This window comes from Achroia grisella, unplaced genomic scaffold (assembly GCF_030625045.1).
Source record: "Achroia grisella isolate CSIRO2021 unplaced genomic scaffold, CSIRO_AGI_Agris_v1 utg359, whole genome shotgun sequence".
NCBI classification, from domain to species: domain Eukaryota; kingdom Metazoa; phylum Arthropoda; class Insecta; order Lepidoptera; family Pyralidae; genus Achroia; species Achroia grisella.
The window spans coordinates 1,544,678-1,571,663 of NW_026712817.1; the positions used below are offsets into that span (position 1 = coordinate 1,544,678).

Consider the following 26,986-nt stretch of genomic DNA (forward strand, 5'->3'; position numbering starts at 1 on the left):
TAAAGTTGTCTCTCCGCATCAAATAGTGGTACCGACTAATGATATTATTAGACTAAATAGGTTATTCCCTTTCCATAACAAAAGTTCATATTAAATTTGGTGCATTAAAAGTCGCCAAGTGGAGGACCACTATAGATTGTAAGTATATTATTTTCTTGATAAATTAAATGAAAAAATATATATTCTATTCATATTTTTATTTAAATTCTAAGTTCTAAACTAAACAAATACGAATGCCTTTTCTTTGACAATTCAATTTCAATATTGTTTTTTTATGGCTCTAGATGAATACTTTTTGTCACATCGAGGCGGACTGTCAAAGCACAGATTAATTTATTTACAGAAATGCGTAGATGCCTGTAAGCAACGATGACGCGTGTATTTTCAATACTTTCTCGTCATTTACCAACGACAAACGTCAAACAGCTGAGCGAGGTGATTGACTGCTTTCCGTTGTGAGACATGTTCTCATAATTCTTTTATATAAAATTGTTTAGAATAAAATTTTATAAAATATTCATCAAGACGATTATTGCATAAGGTACAAAGTTAGTTCCAGGATGAGTGAACTGAGCCAAGCGGAGGTAAGTGGAATATTTGTTTTGTAAACGAACTTGGTGTAGTGCGTATGGTCATTCTAATTTCGTAACAAAACAAAGCGTTGGTGTTTTATATTGGCGCGCACTTAGATCCAAACACGTGTCTTAATATCTCATGTGAGCCTTTCTTTCAGTTGAGGAGACGTCGGTTAGAGAGACTTGCTGCCCTAAGTGGCACTGTTTCGAGCCCGTCGCCTGCGAGCCCACCAGTCACCCCAGGGGCGTCAGTGCCCTCGCCAGATGTCAACCCTACCCGAGTTCCAATATCCCGTTTGTCTCCTGCGCCCAGTCCTCGTAGCTCCACAGAACCAACTACACCCGATGCCACTAACACAAACCAAAATACAAATTATTCAGATGGAGATAGTAACAGTGAAGTCACCAATCAAAATAAAATACCGTCTGATGGGATAATAGTAACTGAAAAAGCTGACAATAATTTGTTAGATGAAATGGCTGACACAAAAATGACAGACTTGTCACAAACTAGACAATACAATAGCTTTGACTCAATGGGTGATGACACATTGTTGAGTTGTGGCTCAGTGGGAGCTCGGTTGAACAACTTACCACAGTCAGTGGGTGGGTCAGAAGGAACTTCTGCAAGAGAGGATAGTACTTCAGGTTCAATATTTCCATCACAGTTTGTTGAACCCTCTCCTGTGCGACCTAGATCTAGCAATGTATCACCCAGTTGCTCACGGCGATCTTTATCCATGGAAGTTGATGACACATCAGAAAGAAACTCACAGTCTGAACAACAACAGGAACCAATGGAGGTAAGTTTCTTACTCCATTTTGAAGTTTAACAGTTTCTTTGATGTCCACATTTAGATGTACTGTATACCACTAACTGGTAGGTGGGTCATCTTATCTTATTTTGCCAATTCCAGTAAATTAAATATACATGTCTATACCATATCCTGTATTGTATGATACATATTGAGAATTTTTGGGGGTAGTGAAAAAAAAACTTTTATAATTAACATGAAACTAATAAAACTATAATCTCTATAGTGGCAGCTTCTCTGCTTACTTTTATTCTAGTCTACCTTTGTTACATAATATTTTTTTCAGATATACATATACAAACCCATGAAAGAAGTGATAGCTCTAAAATTTAAATTTAAAGTAGATTTAAGTGCAGTTACCTTTAAAAATGTTGCTGTATAATTTTAATTGATTTATGACATTCTCTTCTCAAATCCTCATTACGGAGGGTTGCAGTGCAGAATTTCATTAGCTCCGATTACATCCTCTATCTGTGTTGGTCTTCAATATGACATAATAGATTTTTATTAATTATATAAATGTTTAATTAGTATCATATTACATTAATATACTCTTTAATGTGTAATCTGTATACATAAATAAAGTTGACTTGTCTGTTTGTACTTTCAAATTTACAACTTTTCACTAAATGCATACGAAAGTATATATATAAGTATGGTACTGACATCAAAATATTAATTTAAAATAATTTTGCATGTTTGCCTATTTGTTCTTGCTAATCTCTGAAACAACTGGTACCATTAAGACAGAACTTCACTTACAGATAGCTAATGTTATAAGGACAAGGTTATTGTACAATTTAATTTATATTTTAATTAAAAAAAAAATCTACAGGGATCCTAAAGTGAGGCTTTATCCTTATAATATTTTAAACTTTCCAATAAATCAATTTTGTTCCCAGGCATGTTATAAAATAATTTTTACTTATTGTTACTTAAATAAAAAAATATTTTACAAGGTGGAAGATGACTCATCTGCATCACCTGCACGAAAAATATACAGGGCACGGACAGTAAGCAGCACAGAGTTGACAGAGGATCAGCTGCGGCAAATTGTTGCTAAGATCCTGCAAGTTTCTTGGTCAGAGGACAGTGCTGGTAAAGTATTTATAGTTCTAATCTATACTAAATGTAAAGTTAATACATAAAGCAAAAGACTTTGTGGGCCGTTTTACGTAGTGTATATGAGACTTCTTTACAGGTATACCAAATATCTCTGTTTTGTTTTATTTCTTTGCTTACTTCTAAACTTTAATATTTATTCTAGTAAGATTAATTATACAACCTCTTTTACATACTGTACTCACATGAGTACACACAAAGCCAAAGATGATTACTTGCTTATTATTAGCATTAATTATTAAACTGCCTAATAAAAAAAATCGTTTTTGTTGTCTTTTTTTGGATAAATTTAGAAATAGGTGAATATGGTATCTAATAAATAATGCATATCAACAGTGTAATATTAAAGTATTGTTACAGGTGGAATTTTCGTGCCAACAGTAGCAGCTGCTTTACTTGACGACCCTAAATTAAGTTTAGATGAGATAGCATCCCATGCCATAATGGACATTATTTTTCAAATAACAGATGGATTGGATCCCTTAAACCAAAAACTTATCGCCCTTTCGGAAACGTCAAAAAGGCTTAGTGACGATTGTGATGATGACACCTTGACGAACGGTCCCCTTGGGTCTGAAACTGATGTCGAAAAGTCAGAGTGCCCTACCCCAGCTTTACCTAAAATCCCCAAAACTATGCCAAAACAGGGCCTAGCCGTCAGCTACATATTAAGATTTTATAATAACATAAATATGTATGAAAGAGAATATCCAAAGAAAAGTTCCGAGCCACCTTTGAGTGATCTATTACAAAATCTGAGAACTTTACTCGTGAATCATTTGGTGCTAGTGCTACGCGGGTCTTTTGAACTAGAAAAGTGCCAGAAATCTCCCCTTCTTCCCTACATTCTCATCGGTAATACGCCGACGGGTCTCGTTCCAGAATTAGTGATCGCTACGTATTCGGACACAGAAGTATTTGAAGAGGTAATTTCATCTATGTTTACTAGACCTGAGTTTTGATAATTTTCCATAATAATGTTTTTTCTAATTATGTACATTCACGATTAATGAGTTAGATCCCCAATGAGAGAGAGCGTTGTCAGTTTTCCGAGTTAGGTCAACGCAACATTTGACTTGTCCAAATTTCGTGGGGTATGTGGAACCCACTATCTTTTGAATTAATTTGGCTTGCTATCTGTGTTTTTATCATTATCAGAGAATTAGTCAGTTTAGTATATGTAGATTGACATGCAATGTTTCTATTGGTGCATATCGCTAGTTTAGAACTGGGCCACGCGACATTCAGTATATTTGAATTTCCTATACAGTTACACAATTATTTACATATATCGACTGTAAGGAACATTGGAATACGTATGTATATTTTGCCACGCGATCTGTGCAGGTGTTCACGGCGCTGCTGATGGGCGTGCGCGAGGAGATGCGGCGGCGCGTGTCGCCGACGACGGGTCGCGGGTACGGCGCGGCACTCCGCGCGCTGCGGGCGCTGTGCGAGCTGCGGGCACGCGGCCGCCGCCCGCTCGCCGCGCTGCTGGCGCGCCTGCCCTCGCTGTGCCCCGCGTCCGTCACCACCGCGCCCGGCCGCGAGCTGGCGCGCGTCAGCTTCCTGGGCCCCTTCCTTGCGGTCGGTATCTCCTCACTGCTGTACGCGGCCGCCGCCCGCTCGCCGCGCTGCTGGCGCGCCTGCCCTCGCTGTGCCCCGCGTCCGTCACCACCGCGCCCGGCCGCGAGCTGGCGCGCGCGTGGGCCCCTTCCTTGCGGTCGGTACTCACTGCTGTACGCGCCGCCGGCTCGCCGCGCTGCTGGCGCGCCTGCCCTCGCGCGCGTCACCACCGCGCCCGGCCGCGAGCTGGCGCGCGTGGGCCCCTTCCTTGCGGTCGGTATCTCCTCACTGCTGTACGCGGCCGCCGCCCGCTCGCCGCGCTGCTGGCGCGCCTGCCCTCGCTGTGCCCCGCGTCCGTCACCACCGCGCCCGGCCGCGAGCTGGCGCGCGTCAGCTTCCTGGGCCCCTTCCTTGCGGTCGGTATCTCCTCACCTGCTGTACGCGGCCGCCGCCCGCTCGCCGCGCTGCTGGCGCGCCTGCCCTCGCTGTGCCCCGCGTCCGTCACCACCGCGCCCGGCCGCGAGCTGGCGCGCGTCAGCTTCCTGGGCCCCTTCCTTGCGGTCGGTATCTCCTCACTGCTGTACGCGGCCGCCGCCCGCTCGCCGCGCTGCTGGCGCGCCTGCCCTCGCTGTGCCCCGCGTCCGTCACCACCGCGCCCGGCCGCGAGCTGGCGCGCGTCAGCTTCCTGGGCCCCTTCCTTGCGGTCGGTATCTCCTCACTGCTGTACGCGGCCGCCGCCCGCTCGCCGCGCTGCTGGCGCGCCTGCCCTCGCTGTGCCCCGCGTCCGTCACCACCGCGCCCGGCCGCGAGCTGGCGCGCGTCAGCTTCCTGGGCCCCTTCCTTGCGGTCGGTATCTCCTCACTGCTGTACGCGGCCGCCGCCCGCTCGCCGCGCTGCTGGCGCGCCTGCCCTCGCTGTGCCCCGCGTCCGTCACCACCGCGCCCGGCCGCGAGCTGGCGCGCGTCAGCTTCCTGGGCCCCTTCCTTGCGGTTGGTATCTCCTCACTGCTGTACGCGGTCGCCTGCCTTCGCTGTGAACCGCGTCCGTCACCACAGACTTCGACTACTGGGGAGAAAGGGGATTGTTATTAATATAGACTAATGACCCCATTGTTAGCAATGTAGCATGCCAGGGCGACCTCCACGTGGTTCTCCACGTAAATTCCTGGATGTTCCTCAAAACAGAATATTCGTTGTAGTTAAAAAAGTACAATAAATTATAAAAAAAATTAGCAAATTACTTAAATTAATAAACTTTTTTTTATTTCATAACCTCATTATAATCCATAACTATGAAAGTTCTGATATAAATATCATAATTTTCATTTAATTTAATTTGAAGCGATTAATTATAAATAATAAATAATAGAGGAATATTCGGATTTATTCATTACTATCTCTTTACCTAAAATATTAGGGGCTAAAAAATCTGTAATTTTGCACACATTTCATTGTGTAATTTAAAATATTATAAAATTGTTATAGATATCTCTGTTTGCGGAGGAGAATCCACGACTCGCAGAGCGTCTATTCGCAACTGGCTCTGGCGACCGAAGTCTCGCGTTCGCCTTGCAGCGTGAGGTAGAAGCGAGCCGCAATACGCTACACAACATCTGCCACAATATTCTCCTGTGTCCCGACGCCAGGGAACCTCTGCTGAACTATTTCGCAGCACTCTTACAAAGGAATGAACGTAGAGCACAACTGCAGACAGACGAAAGATCGTTAGCCGGTGAGTTATACATAAAATTATTATATTACTTGTATAAACTTTGATGGTAGTATTTGTAAAAATATTTTATCATTGAACATTACTTATATTTTTAATGTTTTTTAAATATCTACCATGTGGATCAGGTGATTATATTGCAGTCCAGGATCCCCTGAACTACAATAGTCTTCATAGAACAGTAAAATATTTTTGGTTATTTTTTTAATTTATTAATCTTGGAAATTGTAATGAAGGATTTTAATTAAAAAATGTATCGACGCAGAGATATTTAACCGAAAAAACAGAATCACTGTACTTTGTATTCTTTATATCCTTATATTACAATTACATTAAGTAAGATCCATATAGGCAGGATTGACTCTGTGACGTTTTTTTCGTAGTTTCAAGAAAGAGGATATATACGCGCTGCATAAAACTGAATAAAATTCATAATTAAGTATTAACGTTCACTGTCTTTTAATTAGGGTCGAGTTGTTTTATGAAAGGTCATTAGCCGGCATTGACTGACTATCGTAGCAAATGGTAATTGTGGCAATGAACAGCAGTTGGTGCTAATACAATTAATGACTTGCTAAAATAGATATGAATAGTTAAACTCTTTTAAATGTCGCTCACCTGCCTCAGTTTGAATATACGACATCGTATTGGCGAATCTCCAAATTATTTGCTTTTCTATTTTGTAAATAATTGTGTTTACTGTTCTATTATTTCACGGGAGAATATATTTATCTAGGACGGTCTAGAAACCAACATGACGTTTTGATTTTATAAGAGAAGAAAATATTGCGCTAACTCAGATTATACGATAAGGTCATAACTAATAATAAAATGTATAATTACAAATATTGAAAATTATGGAACTGGTATGATAATTAACCCTTACAATTGATAAGACAATAATTAGAATTGATATGCAAATAATTATTACAGTTACATTGTACAAAATGCTTAACTTAAATCTAAGCATAGGATCTTAGACGTCTTTTCCTGATTTGTTCCCGGCGAATTTGCAACGATACGCTAACTGATCTAACTTTATGTTCATACTATTATCCTCCACTAGCTAGTATATACCATATCGTAGGCGGATTCACAATTTCCATATCATTCGTAAAAAATACTACCTATATAATTTTATTATGTTAAATTCACAGCGACGCTATCTAGTCCCAAACTAACAACAGATACAAATACTTAAATATTTTTTTTTGTAAACACATAATATTCATAGAAAGCACTTGAGACACAGAACTCAATATAGAGAATCACACCCATGAATATAAATGTTTGCATCGTGCGATTAATAGAACTCGCAACCGTCGGAAGTAAAGCGGTGTGGTAAACCACTAAATCACCGAGGCCGTCTAATATCAATATTATTAATATTAGTCGGCCGCCATAAATTATCAATATGAAAATATTTTATTAACATTTTATTCAAAACGCATAGGCATGGTATAGATTTAGATAGTACAAATTTTATTTTATTTATTTATTTAAAACAGAATCATGTGTATTCACTGAAGAAACTATGATACTCACAGAAGTGTAAAACTGTGTTGCGAATATCGATGCCCTCCACCCAGTTTATATAAATCCAAAAAATACATGCTATACGTTACCCACATCACGTTAGTCTAATAAAATTTACAATATGTTTAAATTTACCAAAACAAAGAAAATATAACTTATAAACAAAACCTGTTTAGTTTGGAATTAGATGGTATAGTATAAATTGTTCAAGGGTGTTATAAATACTTAACATTTCCGAAAATAACATATGATTATTGTTGTTGTGTTTCTAGGAGACGGGTTCATGTTGAACGTGTGCTCAGTACTGCAGTTGTTGTCGGTGCGCATCAAGTTGGAGCGCGTGTACCCCCTGTATGCCTTCCAGCCAGGTTCATGGGTCAACGTCAAGGACGACACTCGTCTCTACTTCACCACGCAAGAGGCACAGGACTGGCTCGATTCCCTCAGTTAGTTACTTACTACATTTATCCATTCATAACTTAAGATAACCCTATTGTCGGTAAAGAAGAGCGTGGGAAGTGGCTTACCACTTCCCACGCTCTTCTGTCATTCTCTTTAAACGTTAATACGATACGACTCCAATCTTTTTTCTTAATCTATTTGATATGACTGAATTTTAACCTATTTTCCTCTTCTCTTTCTTTATTTCCTTCAATATTAATGAGTTTATTGTAATGTCACAATATTATTAACTGATTTTTAATAGTACTATATGTGATCGATCACTTTTATTTAACCCAGCATTTCCTTTCAGCTAATTCTTTACATCCTTTCCAAGACCAAACCATCTATTTCCCTTTGTCCTTATGACTTTAAAATATTGAAATAGTATACTAGTAGTAAATAGTCCCTCCATAACCTTCTCACTTGTATATTCTGCCTCTCTAGCTTACTTAGATTATGTTCTAGTTTTAAGGATGAAATTAACAAAAAAAATATTGACTATGTTGTTATTGGGTAGTGAGCGTGTATTAACTTTGGTATTACAAATTGCCAAGTTCTATGATTACCAGTCAATAGGCGTATGCTTAAATTATTTTATTTTAATAATTTAGTGTGATATATATGACATTTGTCAAGTCAGTAATCATTGTAAGTTTTTTCTTCTACTACACTGGTGGCAATCAAAGCCACCAATGTGGGCCCATTTGATGGTTAACGATTTGTTTAAGGATGAATTCCCTGTTAACGGCGAGTGGTATTGTAATATTAACTCAAAGTGGAAAGTGGTCAAGATGTCACTTTTAGTTATAATTTTCCACTATACACTTAAGAAATCTAATAATTTGTGCGTAGATAATGACCCGAGTCACAAATGGCCAGAAGCGAAGTTCCAAACAATCTGCTGGTTCCTGACGCTCCACATGCATCATGTTGCTCTCATCCCTGCACTTCACACTCATCAGCGTCGTATACGGTAAGATGTCACATTATTTACATAAATTACAAATTTTGATATCGTACGCTTAATAATAATAAACAATATTAACGATAAAATAAACTATTCAAAAATCGACTTCAAAGTAAAGACTTTAAGAGTTAATTTGTCATTTTTGAGTTAATACTATTTATTATTAGTATTCACGAGATCATTTTTCTGTCCGTAATTTGTAAAATGAAATGTTTTAATCCTAATAATAGTTTGCACTTGCATAGTATGTAATATGTTGATTTTAAATTGACTGTTTTAGGTTTCATTATTTTCCATAACAAACTTAGTAATAAATATAATAAAATAATATATCTATTTATATTTGTGAGGATGGATTGATTTCTTTCAAGCAAAAAGTATATTATGTATCCTAATGAAATTTGATACACAGATAAATAAAATCTTAGATTAACACACAGTATACTTTTATCTGAATTAATGCAGACAGGCCAGATACAGCCAATTAAACAATATTTTTGATGAACCAAACTTTTCGCTTTTATAGAATGAATCTATAGTTACTATAGATATTTTATTTATTTGTTTTAGGGCTTTCCGTGACCTGCAGAAGGTGATGGAGGAACTGGTGGCTGCGGAGCCCCAGTGGCGTAACAGTATATCTGCTTTCCGCAATAGAGAACTGCTTCGTAGATGGCGTCGACAAATTAAAAGACTACACAGGTGAAATTTATAATATTTAGTACACTGCATAGCCGTCATTGTCCTATTATAATATAAATTGAACTATCAAAACCACTCATTACTTGTCGAAAAGTACAACCGTCGCGTATCTGCACTAATAACACAAAAGATAGTGTCGTGATGCTTGTGGTGCCCTCAGACTAAAGTCGTATCAAGCAGGAGTTGACCCTCAGCCGCTCCATAAGTACTTCCGCGGGTTCTCTTATGAATGCTATTGAAATGATGCACTTGACTGCACTAACGGTTGACGCTGTCGGGGCAACAGTGGAGGATGATAATATGAACACGAGGTCAGATGAGTACACATCGTGGTAAATTCACATAAATTTTTGTTTTAAGGAGTACTGCGTGGAAGTCTACCTGAAATGATAGACATGCCGCGGAAGTGCCATCTGCACTCGGCCCCCTATCGTACTGTGAAGCTGTACAGGTTAGCTGCGGCCAACAGCATTAGAATAGTCCGAATTATATGAGCATTACTTATGAGCGTTAATTTTTTTTTTATTATAGCACAGGTATCGTATGGTTTGCAGGTCGAAGCAGTGCGCAGAGACGGCCCTTCTGGACGGCGAGCTGATGCGGCGCAGCTTACAGTTCTACGCGTCGGTGTGCGAGCTGCTGGTGCAGCAGCTGGCGGCGGCCGCGCCCGCCTCCCCCGCCTCCCCCGCCGCGCCCGCGGAGCCCCCGCCCGCGTCGCTCGCCTTCCGCGCCCTGCCCGAGTGGTACGTCGAGGATATCGCCGAATTCATGCTCTTCGCTGTGCAGTAAGTATCTACTACTATACAGGTAGATCGAAAATATACCAGTAATAGTATGCATGAAATTGAACGAAATTGAAAAAGAATTAGAACTTTGTAAGACCTACACCGTAAAAGAAGACAATATTGTATGAAAATATTGTGTCAACTTTACGTACGAAACTAATAGGCACGGTATTTATTTAAATTAGTTTGGAATCACATGGTGTAGTATAATTTTTTATATTACTTTTACATCTTTTATTTTTGATACCAATAATAAAATTATAAACGAAAATGTCATCTTATTAATGACAGCATGTCTAACAAAATACTGTTTACTTTACTGTTTTTATAATTTTGATGGACATGTCTAGCTTGATTAATTATGTAACAGACCTATATTAAGAATTACATGACCATGCTACTAATATAAATTAAAATATATTAACACAGTGAACTCTAAATTTCAGGTATGTGCCCCAGATAGTAGCCGATTATATTGAGGACCCAATAATAACGTGGTTGTTGAACGCAATCTGCCATTCTCACCTCATCAAGAACCCTTATCTCATTGCTAAGATAGTTGAGGTGTTGTTCGTCATCAACCTATCTGTACCCCTTAAACTGAAAAATGTCTATGAGAAATTCATGGACCATCCATTATCACAGACCGCTCTGCCAAGCGCTCTGATGAAGTTCTACACGGATATAGAGACGACCGGACAAAGCACTGAATTCTATGATAAATTTACTATACGATTCCACATCAGCATTATATTGAAGGGCATGTGGGAGAGACCCATTCATAAACATAAACAGCATATAAATATCAGCCATAATTAACCAAATATTTTTGCAATTTTATTTCTATATATATATTTTTTTCATTAGATATTATTTGCCATTTTTGATATTATGTGTGAACGGGTTTGGTTTAATGTAAATAAGTTTTACAAAATCAGCCTAATATTTTTGTTATTCTCTCTTCTTTTTTCTCGAAACTGCTTTTAACGGAAGCATAAATTATTACAGGATAAACAACACAGATTTACGCCACTATGTTTTATAGTATGTAACTTAAAAGTCTTATTTACGTTAATAATTTAAAATATAATTTATTATTCCAGGCAATTGTAAAGGAGTCACGTTCGGGTCGTCAATTCGTCAAATTCATTAATATGCTTATGAATGACACCACGTTTTTACTAGATGAATGTCTCACGGTAAGCTTAAAGTAGTATTATGTTATTAGGAACTATTTGTAATTTTTTGTAATCATATCTCTCCAACAATCTTTTAATATTAATTAAATTATCAACTGTATAAATATTTGTTAATTTAATTATTAAATTAGAATGACATGATAGATAGATTTATTATATAAACTATAAAAATTTACACGCCTGTATGCAGGGTGAATACACTGGACGTAATATTCAGCATTGTTAAAACCTATAAGCATGATATGTTATACAATATATGATTTGATTTTAATTGCAATGTGTGATCATAGAACTCAACAACAAAATGTTTTACTAAACAATGTGTTCAGTAATGTGCACCATTTAAATTTCCTCGTGATGGATTTGCTTTTAAACCAGAGATGTATTAGTGAACCTCATTGAGGTGTGCAACAGCTGAGGCAACTCTTATTGCCAATTTTGTATGTTTTTTTTTAATATTGCGGTGTCTTAGTAATTTTTAATGTTGGCAATCGATGTTTTATCTATCTGTCTATCTTTAGTGTAATCATTGTCGTGTTCCCCAGTACCTGAAGCGCATCCACGAGGCTCAGGAAGCAGCGACCAGCTCAGGCGGCGACGCTCGGGCGCGAGCGCTGGCTCAGGACGAGCGACAGTGCCAGGCTCCTAGTTGTTGACCGAGATGTTCACGCGAGATCGCCAGGTCGACCAGGTGTCACGATTTGGAGAATATCTTTATACTGGCCAGAACACTAGTGGTCGCCCAATGTCCTTTGACCATAATTAATTTAAATTATAGTTTTCAACACTTATTATAGTTATGTTTGACATTCAGTAACAAATTTGCAACTATATCTATTCTAAATTTGATGACAGGCATTATAAAGAGTGTATATTCGTTTGGCTGTCTAATACATGGTACTTTGTATAATGTATTTTTATGGATAATTAAAAAAAAAATACTAATATTTTGGCGACATTTAAAAATAAGCTGTGTGCGAAATTTCATACTAACCCATGAAAAGGTACAATCATTTTGCTTCACGTATTATTACAATGATGACTCATTAAACATAGCAGATTAATTTACATATCGTTAAACGAATCTGCTATGAACAAAATTGATTATTTTGTAATTACCTCATGTGCAGAGAGACAGTGGACATGTTGGAATACTTGACTGTGGAGATCAAGGAGCCATTTCTGCGCGCTGAGCTCGTGGACCGTCTCGCCTCCATGCTCAATTTCAACCTTCAACAACTGTGTGGACCTAAATGTAAAAACCTGAAGGTATGGATTGCCTAACTAGTTATTGTTTATACTGGTTAAACTCAAAAATACTGGTCAGAAATGAATTTGATCATTGTTTCACCTACAGAAGCTACAATGTCAACTAAATTTTTAATGTGACGTACTTAGTATACATTATTCTCATACATAACGTTAAAATCAAATTTAAATTGGCCGAATTACAAACACTTTTCATAAGTGAAATGTACTGTCTGTTCTGAAAGTATTTCGAATGAAGAAGAACTGACAAGAAAGTTACTCCTTACTCTTTTCAAATGCCATTGTTCAACAGTACAGTTATACATAATAATTAAAGTTTAATGTTTAGGATGAATACGTACACCATCGGCATATAGCGTTAAATTACATATATTTCTTATTCAATAGTCAAACATAACTCAAACAGACCCCTCCCCATAAGCAGCACCCATAAATAGGTATATATGTTTTACAAATTGAATGTTACAGGTGAGACGGCCTGAGAAATACGGGTGGGAGCCGCGACGGCTACTGAGCCAGCTCGTGGATATTTACCTGCACCTCGACTCGCCGCAATTCCATGCCGCCCTCGCCGCCGACGAGGTACACTCTTCTCTATGACGGAAAATCAATTTTCTTTCTACATAATATAACAATATACCAGTAATCACTCAATGATCAAAATTCGACCATAATAAAAAATATAAAAAGAAACCAGCAATAACAATTAAACAACAGAGATTAGATGCGTTTGTTGTGAAATACATGGTAAAATAAAATAAATGTGTAATCACACATAAGTGTGATTAGAGTGAGTAAGAGTGAGTTAGCAAGTAAATAAAATAATAAATATTTTAATTTGACAGAGATCATTCCGCAAAGAACTATTTGAAGAAGCAGCAGTACGATTGGCAAAGTCTTGCATCAAGACTACCACAGAGATAGAGCGCTTCAAGGCACTGGCTGACAATGCATATCAAATTGCTGGTAAATATAATTCAAATACAAAATTCTAATTATCTTTATTCATGTAGGTCTATTACAGACTCTTATGATATGTCAAATCTACCGTCAGTTCGGAATGATATCGAGATGAGAATAACTGACAAGAAACTCAGCTCGTATTTTTTTCAAATACATGTTGTACATATTTACATAGTCATTACAATTCACATTACATATCACATTAATAACTACAATGTTATAATACATATACTATTTATATACCGATCGGTAATCTTTGTAGTGGATTTCCTTTTATATACTTTCATTTTCTTTTTTTGAGTTCTCTTCATTTTATCTATCACGGAACTGTAAATTTCCAAACGAAATCAATACAATTATTGAAAAATAGATGGAGGAGGGATTAGTTACTTGGAAATAGAGACTGCTGGCTGCAGTTTACCCGTACCGTGTTTAATTCCTGCTGAATTTTGTCAAGACGGACTAACTAACCTGGCATCCTGCATCTTAGTCCAGTCCAGTTATTCTCCAGTGGTGCTTCGCTAGTGTACTATTTGCGCAAAAGCATGCACTATTCACTATAATACATTGTTTATAAGAAAACAATAATGTAGTAAATTATACTAATAAATATTATAGTGACTATTATACTCCTACTATTAGAGTTGTCCTTGATTCCTCAATCTGTACTAGAACAATAAAAAAAACATATTTTTTCCATTCTCTTATGTCATCATGACCATATTGACTTAATATTTTATTTCTGTAATTACAGTATCAAATCAACAGAAAAGTGACGAATATGCTGATGCTCCTGAAGAGTTCCGGGATCCACTTATGGATACACTTATGACTGATCCTGTGTTACTACCGTCCGGCAAGGTAAAATACCCTATTAATCAACTTTTGTGCAAAGTAATTTAATAAAAGATTACAAACGAACTATTTAATTTCACCTATATACACGAACAGCATGGATATCATCACATAATATGACGCCCGTGGCATCACTAAAATGTTATGCCTGTATATCTTGTAATTATGTAAGGACAGTCTCAGAGGTCTAGCAGTTTAGCTCACTGCTTTATTTCCGATGGTCGTTGGTTTAATTTCTCATACATTGCAAGTATTTGCATTCATGACTATGATTGTTTGTATTGGTCTGGGTGTTTTCTATGTATCTAAGTATTTCTGTCAGTTGTCCGGACTCATAACACAAGCTCTGCATAGTTTGGTACTACATGACGCTTTGTAAATAGACACGGTTAATATGATTAATTTATCATTAATTTAGCCTTATCTCATCCTTTAATGAAAACGTATGTTACAAAACAAGATGCTTGGTGCCTGAAATAGGTGAGTGAGACCTAGCAAATTATCCACCCAGGTTAAACCTACAGCCAATAAATATATTTCAACTAAGATATGCGGCACAAACATAATATACAGAATTTTAATGCAACATTCCCGCATTTCAGGTAATGGATCGGTCCGTGATACTGCGCCACTTACTCAACAGTGCTACCGATCCCTTTAACCGACAGCCACTTACCGAGGATCAGTTGCGTCCAGGTAATTTTTTTTAATATAACATGTTAAACATGCTGATGGCCCATCTGATGACAAGTGACAACTATCTCCTATATACTGATACTTCTCGAACAGCGTCCACAGCAGTCCACGAACATCCCGTCATCATGCGACGTCAATCCTCAAGCATTGCCATTCCTGAGAATGATGATGTCATGCCTCCGTATTATATAATTTCACTTCCAAGAAGATATCTACACGGATGAGTTCATTCAGTGTAACTCAGTAATATTGATATTCCAAACTGTGGTTTTTCTTGGTGGAAGGCCCTCATTTCGACAGTTTAGTTTTTTATGAATAAATAAACTTTTAATCTCTTTTTCTCTATTATATCTGTTTTTATCTGAAAAAAGTTAAACAATAAATAAAATTTATTTATTGTTTAACTTTTTTCAACTTAGTGACAGGCATTTCGTGATTTTTTTATATCCATAATAAATAAATTTATTTCGTTTTACAGCAACGGAACTCAAAGAGAAAATCAGTCAATGGCAACGTGAAAAAAAGGCATCATAAGCACTCGATGCCAACATTAAAGTCTGATGTATATAACATAATACACATATATAAAGACTCCGCCTGGATATTTCCAGCATTCGATGGACTATTGTCCACGCATGAATGTGAGATTATATTAAGTATGATTATAATTAGTGTGTGTACTGTGCACATGAAACAAAAATAATGGTAATTGTGATCAATTGGCTACTCGAGAATATGATAAACTTGTATTATTCGGTATGTTAATAACAGTGCCGTAAATTAAAGTCGTCTACCACTCCCGGTACGCTATAATATTGCATTGTATATGAATACATCTATTTTTCTTTGTAGTACACATTTCCAAAAAGCAGCACTATTTCAAGTTGAATTTTAGCATTTTTAACATTACATAAATATTAATACAAGGCCTAAATTTTAAATTTATCCAAGTTTATTATAAGGTGCTTCTTTAAATTGGACCCCAAATAACATTGAAATAAGTGAAATTAAACTTACTATATAAAATATGTTATTGTGATGCGGTGTATTCTTGCATTTTATATTAAACCAATTACAAATATTGCATGCAAGTCATTTCTATGTTAGATTAATTAGTCCAGCATTAGTGTAACTAATGGTATACTTTAAAATAAATACTATAAACACATAGATATGGAAAGTTGAAGACTATTTTTTTTTTGATAAATAAAAGAGTAGAAATGAATTTATTATATTTTATATATTAAATTACTATTCATTATAGTGATATTATGTTTAGTTATGTTAGCTGACATTATTATTAACTCTATTAAATATTAATGTGATTTGTTCCTTTATTTTAGTTGTCAAAGTATCTCACCTTCCAAAATGAATTTTCACTTGGATATAGTATCTATATTACTTATAATATATTGTATAGTAGTGTTGGCAAATATATGAGTATCATTTAATAAATTTTCTTCAATCACTGCCAAGTAATCAACATACCGTTGAAAGCAGATAATAAGTCACATTTCAATAAAAATTATATGGTCTCATTGTATTGTAATAATTTGACTTGTATTTAACTTAATAGTACGAAAAGTATAATGCTAGAGCTCTTTATGTTAATATGTCAATAAAATATAATAATTAAAATCTTTATTATTACTTATTGCTACAAACCAAGTCAAGGTCGTATTGCATAAGGCTAGAGCTAAGATTGCAGTAAAATAAATATAGTTTTGCCTGACCATCTGTCTGTAATGTGTATGCTTACTCCCAACAATACCATAATTAATCCCTAGATGACAGAATGTGGTTTAGCGGTGAGTTTCATATTAAACTTATAATAGGATCTACTAACTCATAGAAGCACTAATAAGTGTATTTACTTGCTAAGTGTATTGTAAAATTCTTTAGTTTATTCAATTTTATTTGAAACAATAAAATACTTGTTTTAGCGAACTAGCAATATATTTAAGTATCATACACAATTATTTTAAATTATTGTCATCACACAATTTTTATGAAATTCAATAAATTATAAACATCAAAAATTACAAATTTAAATATACATTTAGATACAACAATTAATAATGACATAATAAAATTGTGGACAGAACATTGGTATATTCATAATATCTTTCTCTGTGTACATTATCCTTCTTGATCTTTGACAAATCCATGCAAAAATAATGAATCTATTTGTTACAAAGAAATAATAAAATTTAGTAAAAGTATTTATTACTACAACCACAGGCCTTAAAGTAAGAGGTAGATATTATTCATAAGCAATAACAATATTATGTTCCTCAGAACACATTAGATGAGACACAATTCAGTTCACAATACTTTTTGTATGGTAATGTTCACTTATCAGATCTGTTTTGTCATGACTTCAAAAGCACAGTGTTAGACATTCAAATCAATATTAATTCATTCAAATTTTAAAGATAGTAAGGTCAGATGATTGATATGTCTAAGATCAGATAAAAACTATATTTTATGTTTATATAAGACAATGATAATATTTATTTCAAATATTAGCTCAGCACATTTCAATAATTATTAACAATGTGATATTGGGTGATATAAAGTTTAAATTTGATCAAATTAACCTATATTTTTATATTTCCTATCTCAATAGAAAAGGAAGTCTATAAGCAAATAGACAGGATATCATGTACAGCATACCAAAGTAGAAATTAAGCCTGGCAGTTTGTCGGGGTACACATCTCATTGTGTCAGGACTCCTGAACCTTCTTTCAATATCAAATGCTCTGTGTAAGGTAAGAATAGGTAGCAAAAACCAAAATGAACATTTCACTGATGCAACTACAAACATTATGTATGGAGTGAATAACAAAAATGCATAAAGCAGATATGAAGCTGTTCTTCCGATTAATATAGCCAATGTCACTATTTCAGCTTTGCTGTCAGTCTCCAGATCTCTTGTATTGTTACTGTGCAGAATAGCCTCTGTATTTAAAGCAAGTGGCACAGCATAATATATAATAGGCCAATCTACTCTGCCTGTTTGAGCCAGAAATGAGAATACAACTGATACTGGACCAAATATGACTAAGACTAGTATGTCTCCAAGGGCAATATACTTCAGCCCAATACCACCGGTATACAAAAATGATGATGATAAACCTCCAAAGTACACCAATGCCAGATGCTCCATTCGCGCTGGTGAAGAGACCACCAGTGGTACAAAAAACGTACAGCCTGCGAAATATAATATTGCCCCAAGTGAAACAATTTCATCAATACTTAGAATATGATCAACTAGAGTCCTGTCATCTGATTTCCGGTTGTCTATTCCTTTGACAAAGTCGAAGTAGGTGTTGACGACATTCCCAGCGCCGTGGACTGGTATAACCGTACATAACGTAAGTATTAAGGTGAGCCAGCTGAAGCCAGTTTCTCCAGGTAGCCGATATGCCAGCGCGGCGCCTAATAGTGTCGGTAATAAACTAGCACTTAGCGACCAAGGCCGAAGTGCAAGTACATATGTACGCATCTTTATTAGAGGATTCCGTACTGAGAGTGTCACCTCTTTTGGTTGTTCCAATAAATTTCCTTCTGCTGTTAAGTCCTCTTGTTTACTAAGGTTACTCATTATGATAAAGTTTTCGACTGCGAATTGATAGTAAGTACTGTGAAAAGGCCTACTTATCTAAAACAGACTCTGGAGAGCATCGTTACTAATTTTATAACTACAAAGTAAGGAATTTGTAAACTATAAATTATATGTTGTTTAAGCCGTTATTATTTATGTAGGTAATTAGGTAAGTAGATAATTACAAATAATGCTGTTTTCAATTCATAATGACGTTGACGTTCACCACTCCGTGACAGTGACACTAGAAATCAGTGTTACCAGACCAAGATATAAAATTCATCGAGTAAATAACTACTTCGCTTCTAAGCTTAGCATTGCTTATTAATAATTTATGGATTTTCCTACATCTTTAGATTTCATAAAGACTTTTATAAATAATGCTATTAGCAAATATTGGATTAGGCAATGGGCAGATCATAATTGGTTAAGGCTGAAAATGCCAAAGTCGTAATAAATTAAAAACAAATAATATACCGATATGTTATACTGAGAGATTGATATGTTGTATTTGTGGTTATATTATCAAAGTTCCAATATCTTATATCATATATAATAAAGTCTGTATAGAATACATAACCTCTAAACTATAATTTATCAATAAAGAATAATTAGTTATCAGTTAAATGCTGTAATCACTTTTGCAATAACAACTTATAAAATAATCGTATTTGGTAAGTAGCAAAATATTGTAACACCTAATTAAAAACATTTAGTATAAATAAAACATTTAGATTTATTTTGTTCTTGATTATTAATTTCGACCCTTAGCTTTGTCTGGATTTCTTTTCAGTTTCTCATCAAATAGTTTCATCCATTTAGTAACTATTCTGACTTGCGCCTCCCTACAGTTACACCTATACACAAGGAGAGCAATATCCCATGTTCCAGAGGTGTGTAATTAGATATACAAAACTAAAATAATAATACAGTACAAAAGAAACAGTGTAATATACTAAATTGTCAATGACATATTTATGAAAATTATTTTATTTTCTTACTTATATAATAATTTAATATATGATATACTTTTTCTAGATACTATTTATTTATTTGATAACAATAGCATAGACTGTATTAAAATATGGAAGCAACACTTTGATTAAAAAATGTTCATCACAGTTGTTTTCAGTATTAGTGATATATAATAAAAATAATTGATGAATTAACTATACTTTTTGTATGGTGTTCTAAAAGAAGCCAATATGTGCGATCTAAACCTGCTAATAGGACATTATTTGCTTTTTTTATCAAGATTATACCTTTAAAATAACATTAAAATCATTTAAATAATAAATCTATTTATATATATAATAATAAACTAAGCTGTAGAATATAAGCATCTTGATTTATAAACCTTATACAACTGCTATAGCAGCACCTTTCGCAGCATCACCTCCTGATGTAAACACTAGTGGCAAACTGTAGTGATGTTCAACAGCCTTTTGTAATACCGCATTTCTGGATAGCCCAGAACCATTTCCTACTATTCTATTTATATTTGCTTTTCGCAGAATTTCTTTAGGCATCATAAAATGCAAATTTGCAACTAAACTATCACAAAGAGATCTAAAAACCTGCCCGAGATTAATATTAGACAGATCTATATTTTCAACAGAAGCTTTAGCCAATGGAAAATTTCTCTCCCCCAAAAGTTGTGGGTTAATTGTCATTGTTGATTCTGGTGCTTCTAAACCAAGAGCAATTAGCTTTTCCCAAACTTTTGATTGTGGTATGGGAAATCCAAATTCAAGCATCCATTGTTGTAGCATTTTGACAAAAGTAGCTAAAACATTTCCTCCATTTAGTGATGCAGCTACAACTAAATATTTGTTTTTAAAATATGGTAAGTGTTCTATAGTGTTGCAACCCAGATCAGAAATGTTATCAGCAGTAATAGCAAGTTGGGCTGATGTTGATATGTTTAGTACAGCATCATATTCATTTTCTAATGTTGATAGAATTGAACATTGAAGATCACCCATAGCCACACTTATAGGTATTCCTTCAGGAATTCCATTCCAAGAACTGTTTAATTTTCCAGCAAAATCACCACTTTTCATTATTTTCGGCAATAGGTTCACTGGAAAATCTATTGACTGTAGAATATCAGTATTCCATTTGTTATTCTTTGTGTCGAAGTAGCCCCAGCTAGCAGCATTCTGGTCAGACATAATCGGAGTATTCAAATCACAAAGCATTGCCACCACAAAATCCTGCACTGTACCTGAATATTCAAAGTTTTTTAGTTTATCTGGCTTGTGTTTAAGCATCCATAAAAGTGTAGCACATCCATATCCTGAGTAACATTTTAAATGTGATTCAGGTTTAGGTAATGTATCCAAAAATTCAGGTTTACATCTAGAATCTTGCCACGTATATAAAGCAGACATATTTTCTCTGATAGCTTCAAAACGAATTACATTGCCATCTTTTTCAACTTTTTCCCAGGCTCTGTAAAAAAAGCATAATAATAATATTAAATAAAAAATCATTATCTAGGGTATTAATGTAAGGTAGCTAAAATCACATTAAAAAAATAATGTACAGCCAAGTATTTACTATACTTGGCTGTACATTATATTACATTTATAAAAATACATAAACATGTACATAAATATCACATTTAATTACCCATTTTTCCATAATACAACTCCATGCATCTGACCGCAAACACCGATTTTCGTGACATGCCGTAAAACATCCCTTGGAAGTCGCGAAACACAGTAATGAACAGCTGATACTATTTTGGGAACATCCTGTTTATTCCCTTCAATTCCTTGATCACTTGGTATATTAGCCGCAGTGTCCTTATTCTGTTTGGCCACCAACTCATTTGTATCGGGATCATAAACACATAATTTAACTGAAGTAGTTCCAATGTCCATTCCTAGGATATATTTTTTGTCCGCCATAATGCACTTTTAATTCAAATGCATACAATTATTAATACCACATTACATTCAAATCTGTCGTAACAGTTCGCAATATTTTGTTGAGATTACACTGTGCGCTTGTAGTCGGGCAGTAAAAGACGCGACTTGTATTAAGTAGTTCGCCGCACCGGCTACATACCGCCTCCGCGCCGCCCCCCCCCCCCCCCTCTCGTTACGTAAACCCAATTCACTTGTAGGTATCTGTTATCACAACGAATTGCCGATTGTTTATCATTAATTTCAACAAACCAATGACTTATTAACAAATTACCCTTGTCAATATTTGTTTTAAAACAACTTGTCTGAATTGTGTCTGTTTTTAACCAACGTAAACTTAAAACGTAAGCTTTAAATATTTTACGTAGTTTAATGCCTTTCAAATTTTGAATTTACACCTATTTATATATGGGTAATGAAGTCATAGCACATGTTGTGATTTATATAAGGCACGTAATACATAATGAACATGAGTACAAAATCTTCCAACATAAAATCATCTGTTGTTTATGTCAAAAATAATACATCGAGCCATTTCATATTCTTGTATCCTACTAGTTTTGGAGTATCAAAGAAAAAATTTTAGATTGAATACGGAGTTTATTCTACATATTCTAAACACTTTAGGAAAGCATTAAGAATATACATTTTTAGACCAACAATGTTTGCGTGAATGAACTTGAATAACATAACTAATTATAATAACGGAAGAATTGTATAGGAACGTAAAGAGGAAAAAACCGTAACACATATTTCTCTTTATTAAGAAAATAATGAGAAATACCATAAATGGTTCCAAGGTTCCTAACTGAAGCATATTTCTTAGCTTTAATGTGAATGGTGAATATTCTATTTTGTTTTCAAAAATCTTGTAGGTAACTAGAAATAATTTATCACAAAATTGTACTAAGTTATGTTGAGTTCTAGTAAAAATTTTTCTTCTACCAATATATTTTTTAAATTGTAATAAATTGATTGGCCCTGAACATGGTTATTATATTAAACGGATAACATTTTATTTATGATATCCTTTGTTTATACCTAGATCGTGGATCCCATTATGACATTAGCTACAATTGTCTTGTTGCAAACATAGTAAACATTAAATACGTCCCCTCCGATAGATCCCTCGTCCAATTCAAACGGGGATCGATATTACGACGGCCTGAGCCGAGGTTTGAGTCCCTAGCGGTGCCCTCAGACTAAAGTCGTATCCGTCAGGCGGAAGTTGGCCTTCAGTCACTCCATAAGTCCTTCTGCGGGTTTGGAGTGCCATCTACACTCGCTCCTAACGTCTGGTGAAGCTGTAAAGGACAACAGCATTAGAGTAGCCCGAAAAAAATTTATACGTATTAAAAAAAATGGTTTCACCTTAACAGAATAACAATGATTACTTACAACGTGAAAAACTAAATATCACGTGACTATATTGAAAGATCGATGAGATACAACGTCTTTCCTAGCGCTTCCATTTCTGTGACATTGCAAAAATGCATTGTAGACGCATTTTTGCAATTGCAGTGTTTCACTAATAGAACATACATCGTTTATATTAAACCCTGGGCTACACTAATCTAAATTAGTACGATCGTTCGTCATTAAAAGTAATGGTAAACTGAGAGAATAGCCAGTATGTTCTTGAAATATTACGTTATTGTCTTTTATCTATTGGAAATATGCCAAATTTAATTATGAAACTTTGTTGCGTTTATTCTACTCCACTCTTGACTGATTTGGATCACTGCTTCAACACGTATCACTATTAATTAGCTTGAGCTTCGAGCAAATTTATTTTTACGATGGCTCTACCTACATACGTATTTTTAATATCCCGAAACCAAAAGGTAACCCCTTATTGCAAGTCTTCATCCAGACGTCCGATTGCTACATCTAAAACTAATGAAATCTGGGATTTGTTATGGGATTAGTTTTAGATGCTGTTTACGTAAACATATGTAATAGAAAAGTAGAATTTTAAAAAATACTATACAAACAAGTTTTTTATTTAAAATATTTAATTATTACTTATAAATAACATGAGGAATTTTGGTGAAATTAATTGTAGAATTAGATAATTGATATGCATTATTCAATTATACGACTCTGCTTGTTATTACCATTGATGAGGTGTCATGATGCTGGTATTCTGATACATATTACAATAACATTAATAACCCTGGACAATTAACAAACGCCATCTAGTCCATGGTAAGCTGAGCTTGTGTTATGGGTACTAGACAACTGATATAAATACTTAGATTTTTTTTATATATATACATTATATATGCAGAAAACAATCCAGACCAATACAAACAATCATACTCATGAATGCAAATGTTTGCACCGTGCGGGGAATCGAACCTGCGACCATCGGAAGTAAAGCGGTGTGCTAAACCGCCAAGTCCATTAATCAATAATCATTATAATAAATGTTAAATAAATAAAATATAATATATGTACCTACTTATAATTGGTGGTTAGGTCCTATCTGAAATTAATTTAAATATATTGTTGAAATTAAGAAACGTATTAAATATTAATTATGATAACTTGTGACCTCAATAATACTAATATTTATTCAACGGGTTCTTTCCGCTAAAGGTGGGACATTCTTTATTATCTTAGATAAAGCTAAGGCACAGGGTTTGCTTTGACTTGCAGATTTTATAGAAGGACTGCCCAATTAGGTGATGAATATTTTACTGTACTATGATTAGAATCATAGTAGAGAACGTTGATTCTAATCTAATCTAATAGTATAGCCTCTCATTTTATATATTAAACTGCCACTCGCCCCGGCTTCGCACGGGTGTATATGTATTATATATTTATATACACTTCAAAGTCCGTTGCGTATTTTATAGATTTAAGCATACATAGGAACATACAGCAACAGCGACTTTGTTTTATACTATGTAATGTACTAATGATGGTATACTTTATTGGCATTACCTAATACGAGTAGTTTACGATTAATAGCAAAGAAAACATAGTCTGGTATTGTATGAATTCCTAATATTTTGACAAAATAAACATATTTTTTTTAATAATCCTACGGTTCAATTTAATTAACTAGCGAATCTTAAACTCTGTTCTGTGCATTTGATTGCATGCAACTACAGATCAATCCCACTTATAAGGATGTGACCGCAGTCAATTGAATAATAGACGTCCGTCTGCTCATGAATTAACCATGTTAGTCAAATTACTCATCAACCACAAATAGATTGACAAAAGAACAAAGAAAATTCTAAGCACAAAATGTTAATAATCGTGTGAAATGTTTGTGATGTGTGAAAGAATATGAAGGTGAAATAAGATTAAATGTTAACCATTCTTAACATTGTTTATCACATTTTATTCATTGTCAGGTAGACTATTTGTAAGTAATTTAAAAATGAACTACACATTAATTTTAATGACTAGTGTATATTTTACTAGTGTTGGCTACAAATTTGTGCGATTTCATTATGTAGGCAAGATCACACTATCTTCTTAAATATAATATTCTCATCTAACGTATTAATTACATATACATAATTACATACACTGTTATTGCCATGGAAGACATTTACTGTCATAGGCATGCCTATGCTAAAATATCTCGCATCTCTACTCTTATTCCCAGTGTAAGCATATTTAGTATTGGAAACAAAAACACGAGAACATGGACATATATTATTTACATTAGGACTGATGTTACTAAATCGTGCACAATTAATTTTAAAACGTAGCTACATTGCATAACATTACTACATATTTCATTATGATATTTTACACATTTGTAAATGGGAACCGAAGTAAAGTTTCTTTCTTCGTACCCATAAGTGTAAATAAGGCAGCCATTTTTAACCGACTTCAAAAGAAAGAATATTATTAATTCGTTTATATTTCTTTTACAGTTACTGATTATCATCATAGTTATTTGGTTTTTAAATTAAAATAATGTATTATATATAGAATATATACAATATTATATATGGAAGTCGCTGGAGCGAAAAGAAACACTGAAATTAGAAATATGTTGTAAAAATATAGATACTTTAATTAGAGATAACTGTAATTTCAGAATAAAGGGCTTTATTATAATGTATTATAAGTTTATAACTTCACCTAAGATTTTAAATCATGTCGTATTTTTAATTTTAAAAATATAATTGTGTCCGAAATATAGTTTGAATCATTTTGTTGTAGAAAACAATGGGCAAACGTAGTAAAGCAGTTTTATCAAAAGAAGCAGTATTTGATGAAGTAGAGAGCAAAGACAGTTCATTTGATGTTGAGCATAATGAATTATTAAATAAAAAAAAGAAAAAGAAGGGTCTCAAATCTGCGTCCTCAACAACCACCAGTGACAAAACACCTACAAAAGAAATGCTGAATTTTGAGTCGCAAGCCGTTAAATCTTGTGATTATATTAGTAAAAAGAAGAAAAATAAAGTTAACAAAAATGTTGATGAAGATACGTCTGAGGCAACATCTACCAAACATAAAGTGAAGAAGAAAAAAAGCTATAAAATATCGGAAACCGATGTCAACAACCAAAATAGTAGAGAAGATGTAAAAAATATATCAAGTACAGACGTAATTAAACAAAATACAGTACATGATGATGATTCAACAAGTGATAATGTACAAAATAAGAAAAACAAACAAACTTTCCAACACGACGAAATGGAAGTCAAGGACGAAGATATTGATAATTTTTGTGATGAAATAGATGAAGAAGATAATGAACAATATGAAAACTGGGTTAAGTTGATAGAAGAGAAATTAAATCCAAATAAAAAGAAATAGTATTAAAAAGTTATTGACACATCTTTGTTTTTCTTATTGTTAATCTGTACTTTATATCCTTCTACCATTAAATGCATATTGCTATTTAATAAATCGGTAACCATGCAATAAGATCGACGCTCTTTCACGCAGGAAAGAAAATGTAGAAAGGAGAACAAGAAAGTTCACGAACGCTCTCAGCTCGCGCATCTCGCTCTCTCTCACCCGTGTGAGTGCTTTAGCGCACTTTTGTAATAATTAACTATCATTGCAAAATGGAAAACATTTATAAAATTTAAACGTGCCTTTGGAAAACTATCTGTACATTAAAAATGAAATTGAAAATTTTAAACACGTGCTATCACGTTTGAATGAGTGATCACAAAAAAATATTAAAATGTAAAACTCACTCAACTCACGACTTTGTGCGCTGGATTTTCCGCGCTAA

The 26,986-nt window shown here is 34.9% G+C and overlaps 4 protein-coding genes across 5 annotated transcripts; 2 read left to right on the forward strand and 2 right to left on the reverse strand.

The window, feature by feature from the left end:
- The first annotated feature begins 387 nt into the window (after nucleotides 1-387).
- On the forward strand, nucleotides 388-16,090 carry LOC131843925 (ubiquitin conjugation factor E4 B). The gene is made up of 19 exons (XM_059192711.1): nucleotides 388-584; nucleotides 734-1,378; nucleotides 2,350-2,488; nucleotides 2,873-3,438; nucleotides 3,860-4,099; nucleotides 5,563-5,809; nucleotides 7,615-7,788; nucleotides 8,639-8,759; nucleotides 9,324-9,455; nucleotides 10,010-10,240; nucleotides 10,687-11,026; nucleotides 11,341-11,439; nucleotides 11,985-12,078; nucleotides 12,551-12,708; nucleotides 13,177-13,290; nucleotides 13,554-13,674; nucleotides 14,426-14,532; nucleotides 15,129-15,222; nucleotides 15,701-16,090. Exons 1-19 carry the CDS (start codon nucleotides 561-563, stop codon nucleotides 15,754-15,756), a joined length of 3,702 nt encoding a protein of 1,233 aa, XP_059048694.1. The 5' UTR covers nucleotides 388-560; the 3' UTR covers nucleotides 15,757-16,090.
- Nucleotides 16,091-16,196: 106 nt separating this feature from the next.
- On the reverse strand, nucleotides 16,197-19,038 carry LOC131843924 (ubiA prenyltransferase domain-containing protein 1 homolog). The gene has a single exon (XM_059192709.1). The coding sequence runs from the start codon at nucleotides 18,827-18,829 to the stop codon at nucleotides 17,840-17,842; it is 990 nt and encodes a 329-aa protein (XP_059048692.1). The 5' UTR covers nucleotides 18,830-19,038; the 3' UTR covers nucleotides 16,197-17,839.
- Nucleotides 19,039-19,265: 227 nt separating this feature from the next.
- Nucleotides 19,266-26,590, forward strand: LOC131843923 (protein FAM133A-like). 2 transcript variants are annotated; one of them, XM_059192707.1, is made up of 2 exons: nucleotides 19,266-19,503; nucleotides 25,957-26,590. In XM_059192707.1, the coding sequence occupies exon 2, from the start codon at nucleotides 25,963-25,965 to the stop codon at nucleotides 26,557-26,559; it is 597 nt and encodes a 198-aa protein (XP_059048690.1). In that variant the 5' UTR covers nucleotides 19,266-19,503; nucleotides 25,957-25,962; the 3' UTR covers nucleotides 26,560-26,590. The 2 variants fall into 2 exon arrangements, with proteins under 2 accessions (XP_059048690.1, XP_059048691.1); XM_059192708.1 differs by lacking the exon at nucleotides 19,266-19,503 and adding an exon at nucleotides 24,970-25,144.
- LOC131843921 (sedoheptulokinase-like) lies at nucleotides 19,510-21,899 on the reverse strand. The gene is made up of 2 exons (XM_059192706.1): nucleotides 21,464-21,899; nucleotides 19,510-21,283 (listed from the first exon to the last, which is right to left on the reverse strand). The coding sequence occupies exons 1-2, from the start codon at nucleotides 21,742-21,744 to the stop codon at nucleotides 20,188-20,190; spliced, it is 1,377 nt and encodes a 458-aa protein (XP_059048689.1). The 5' UTR covers nucleotides 21,745-21,899; the 3' UTR covers nucleotides 19,510-20,187.
- Nucleotides 26,591-26,986: the final 396 nt, after the last annotated feature.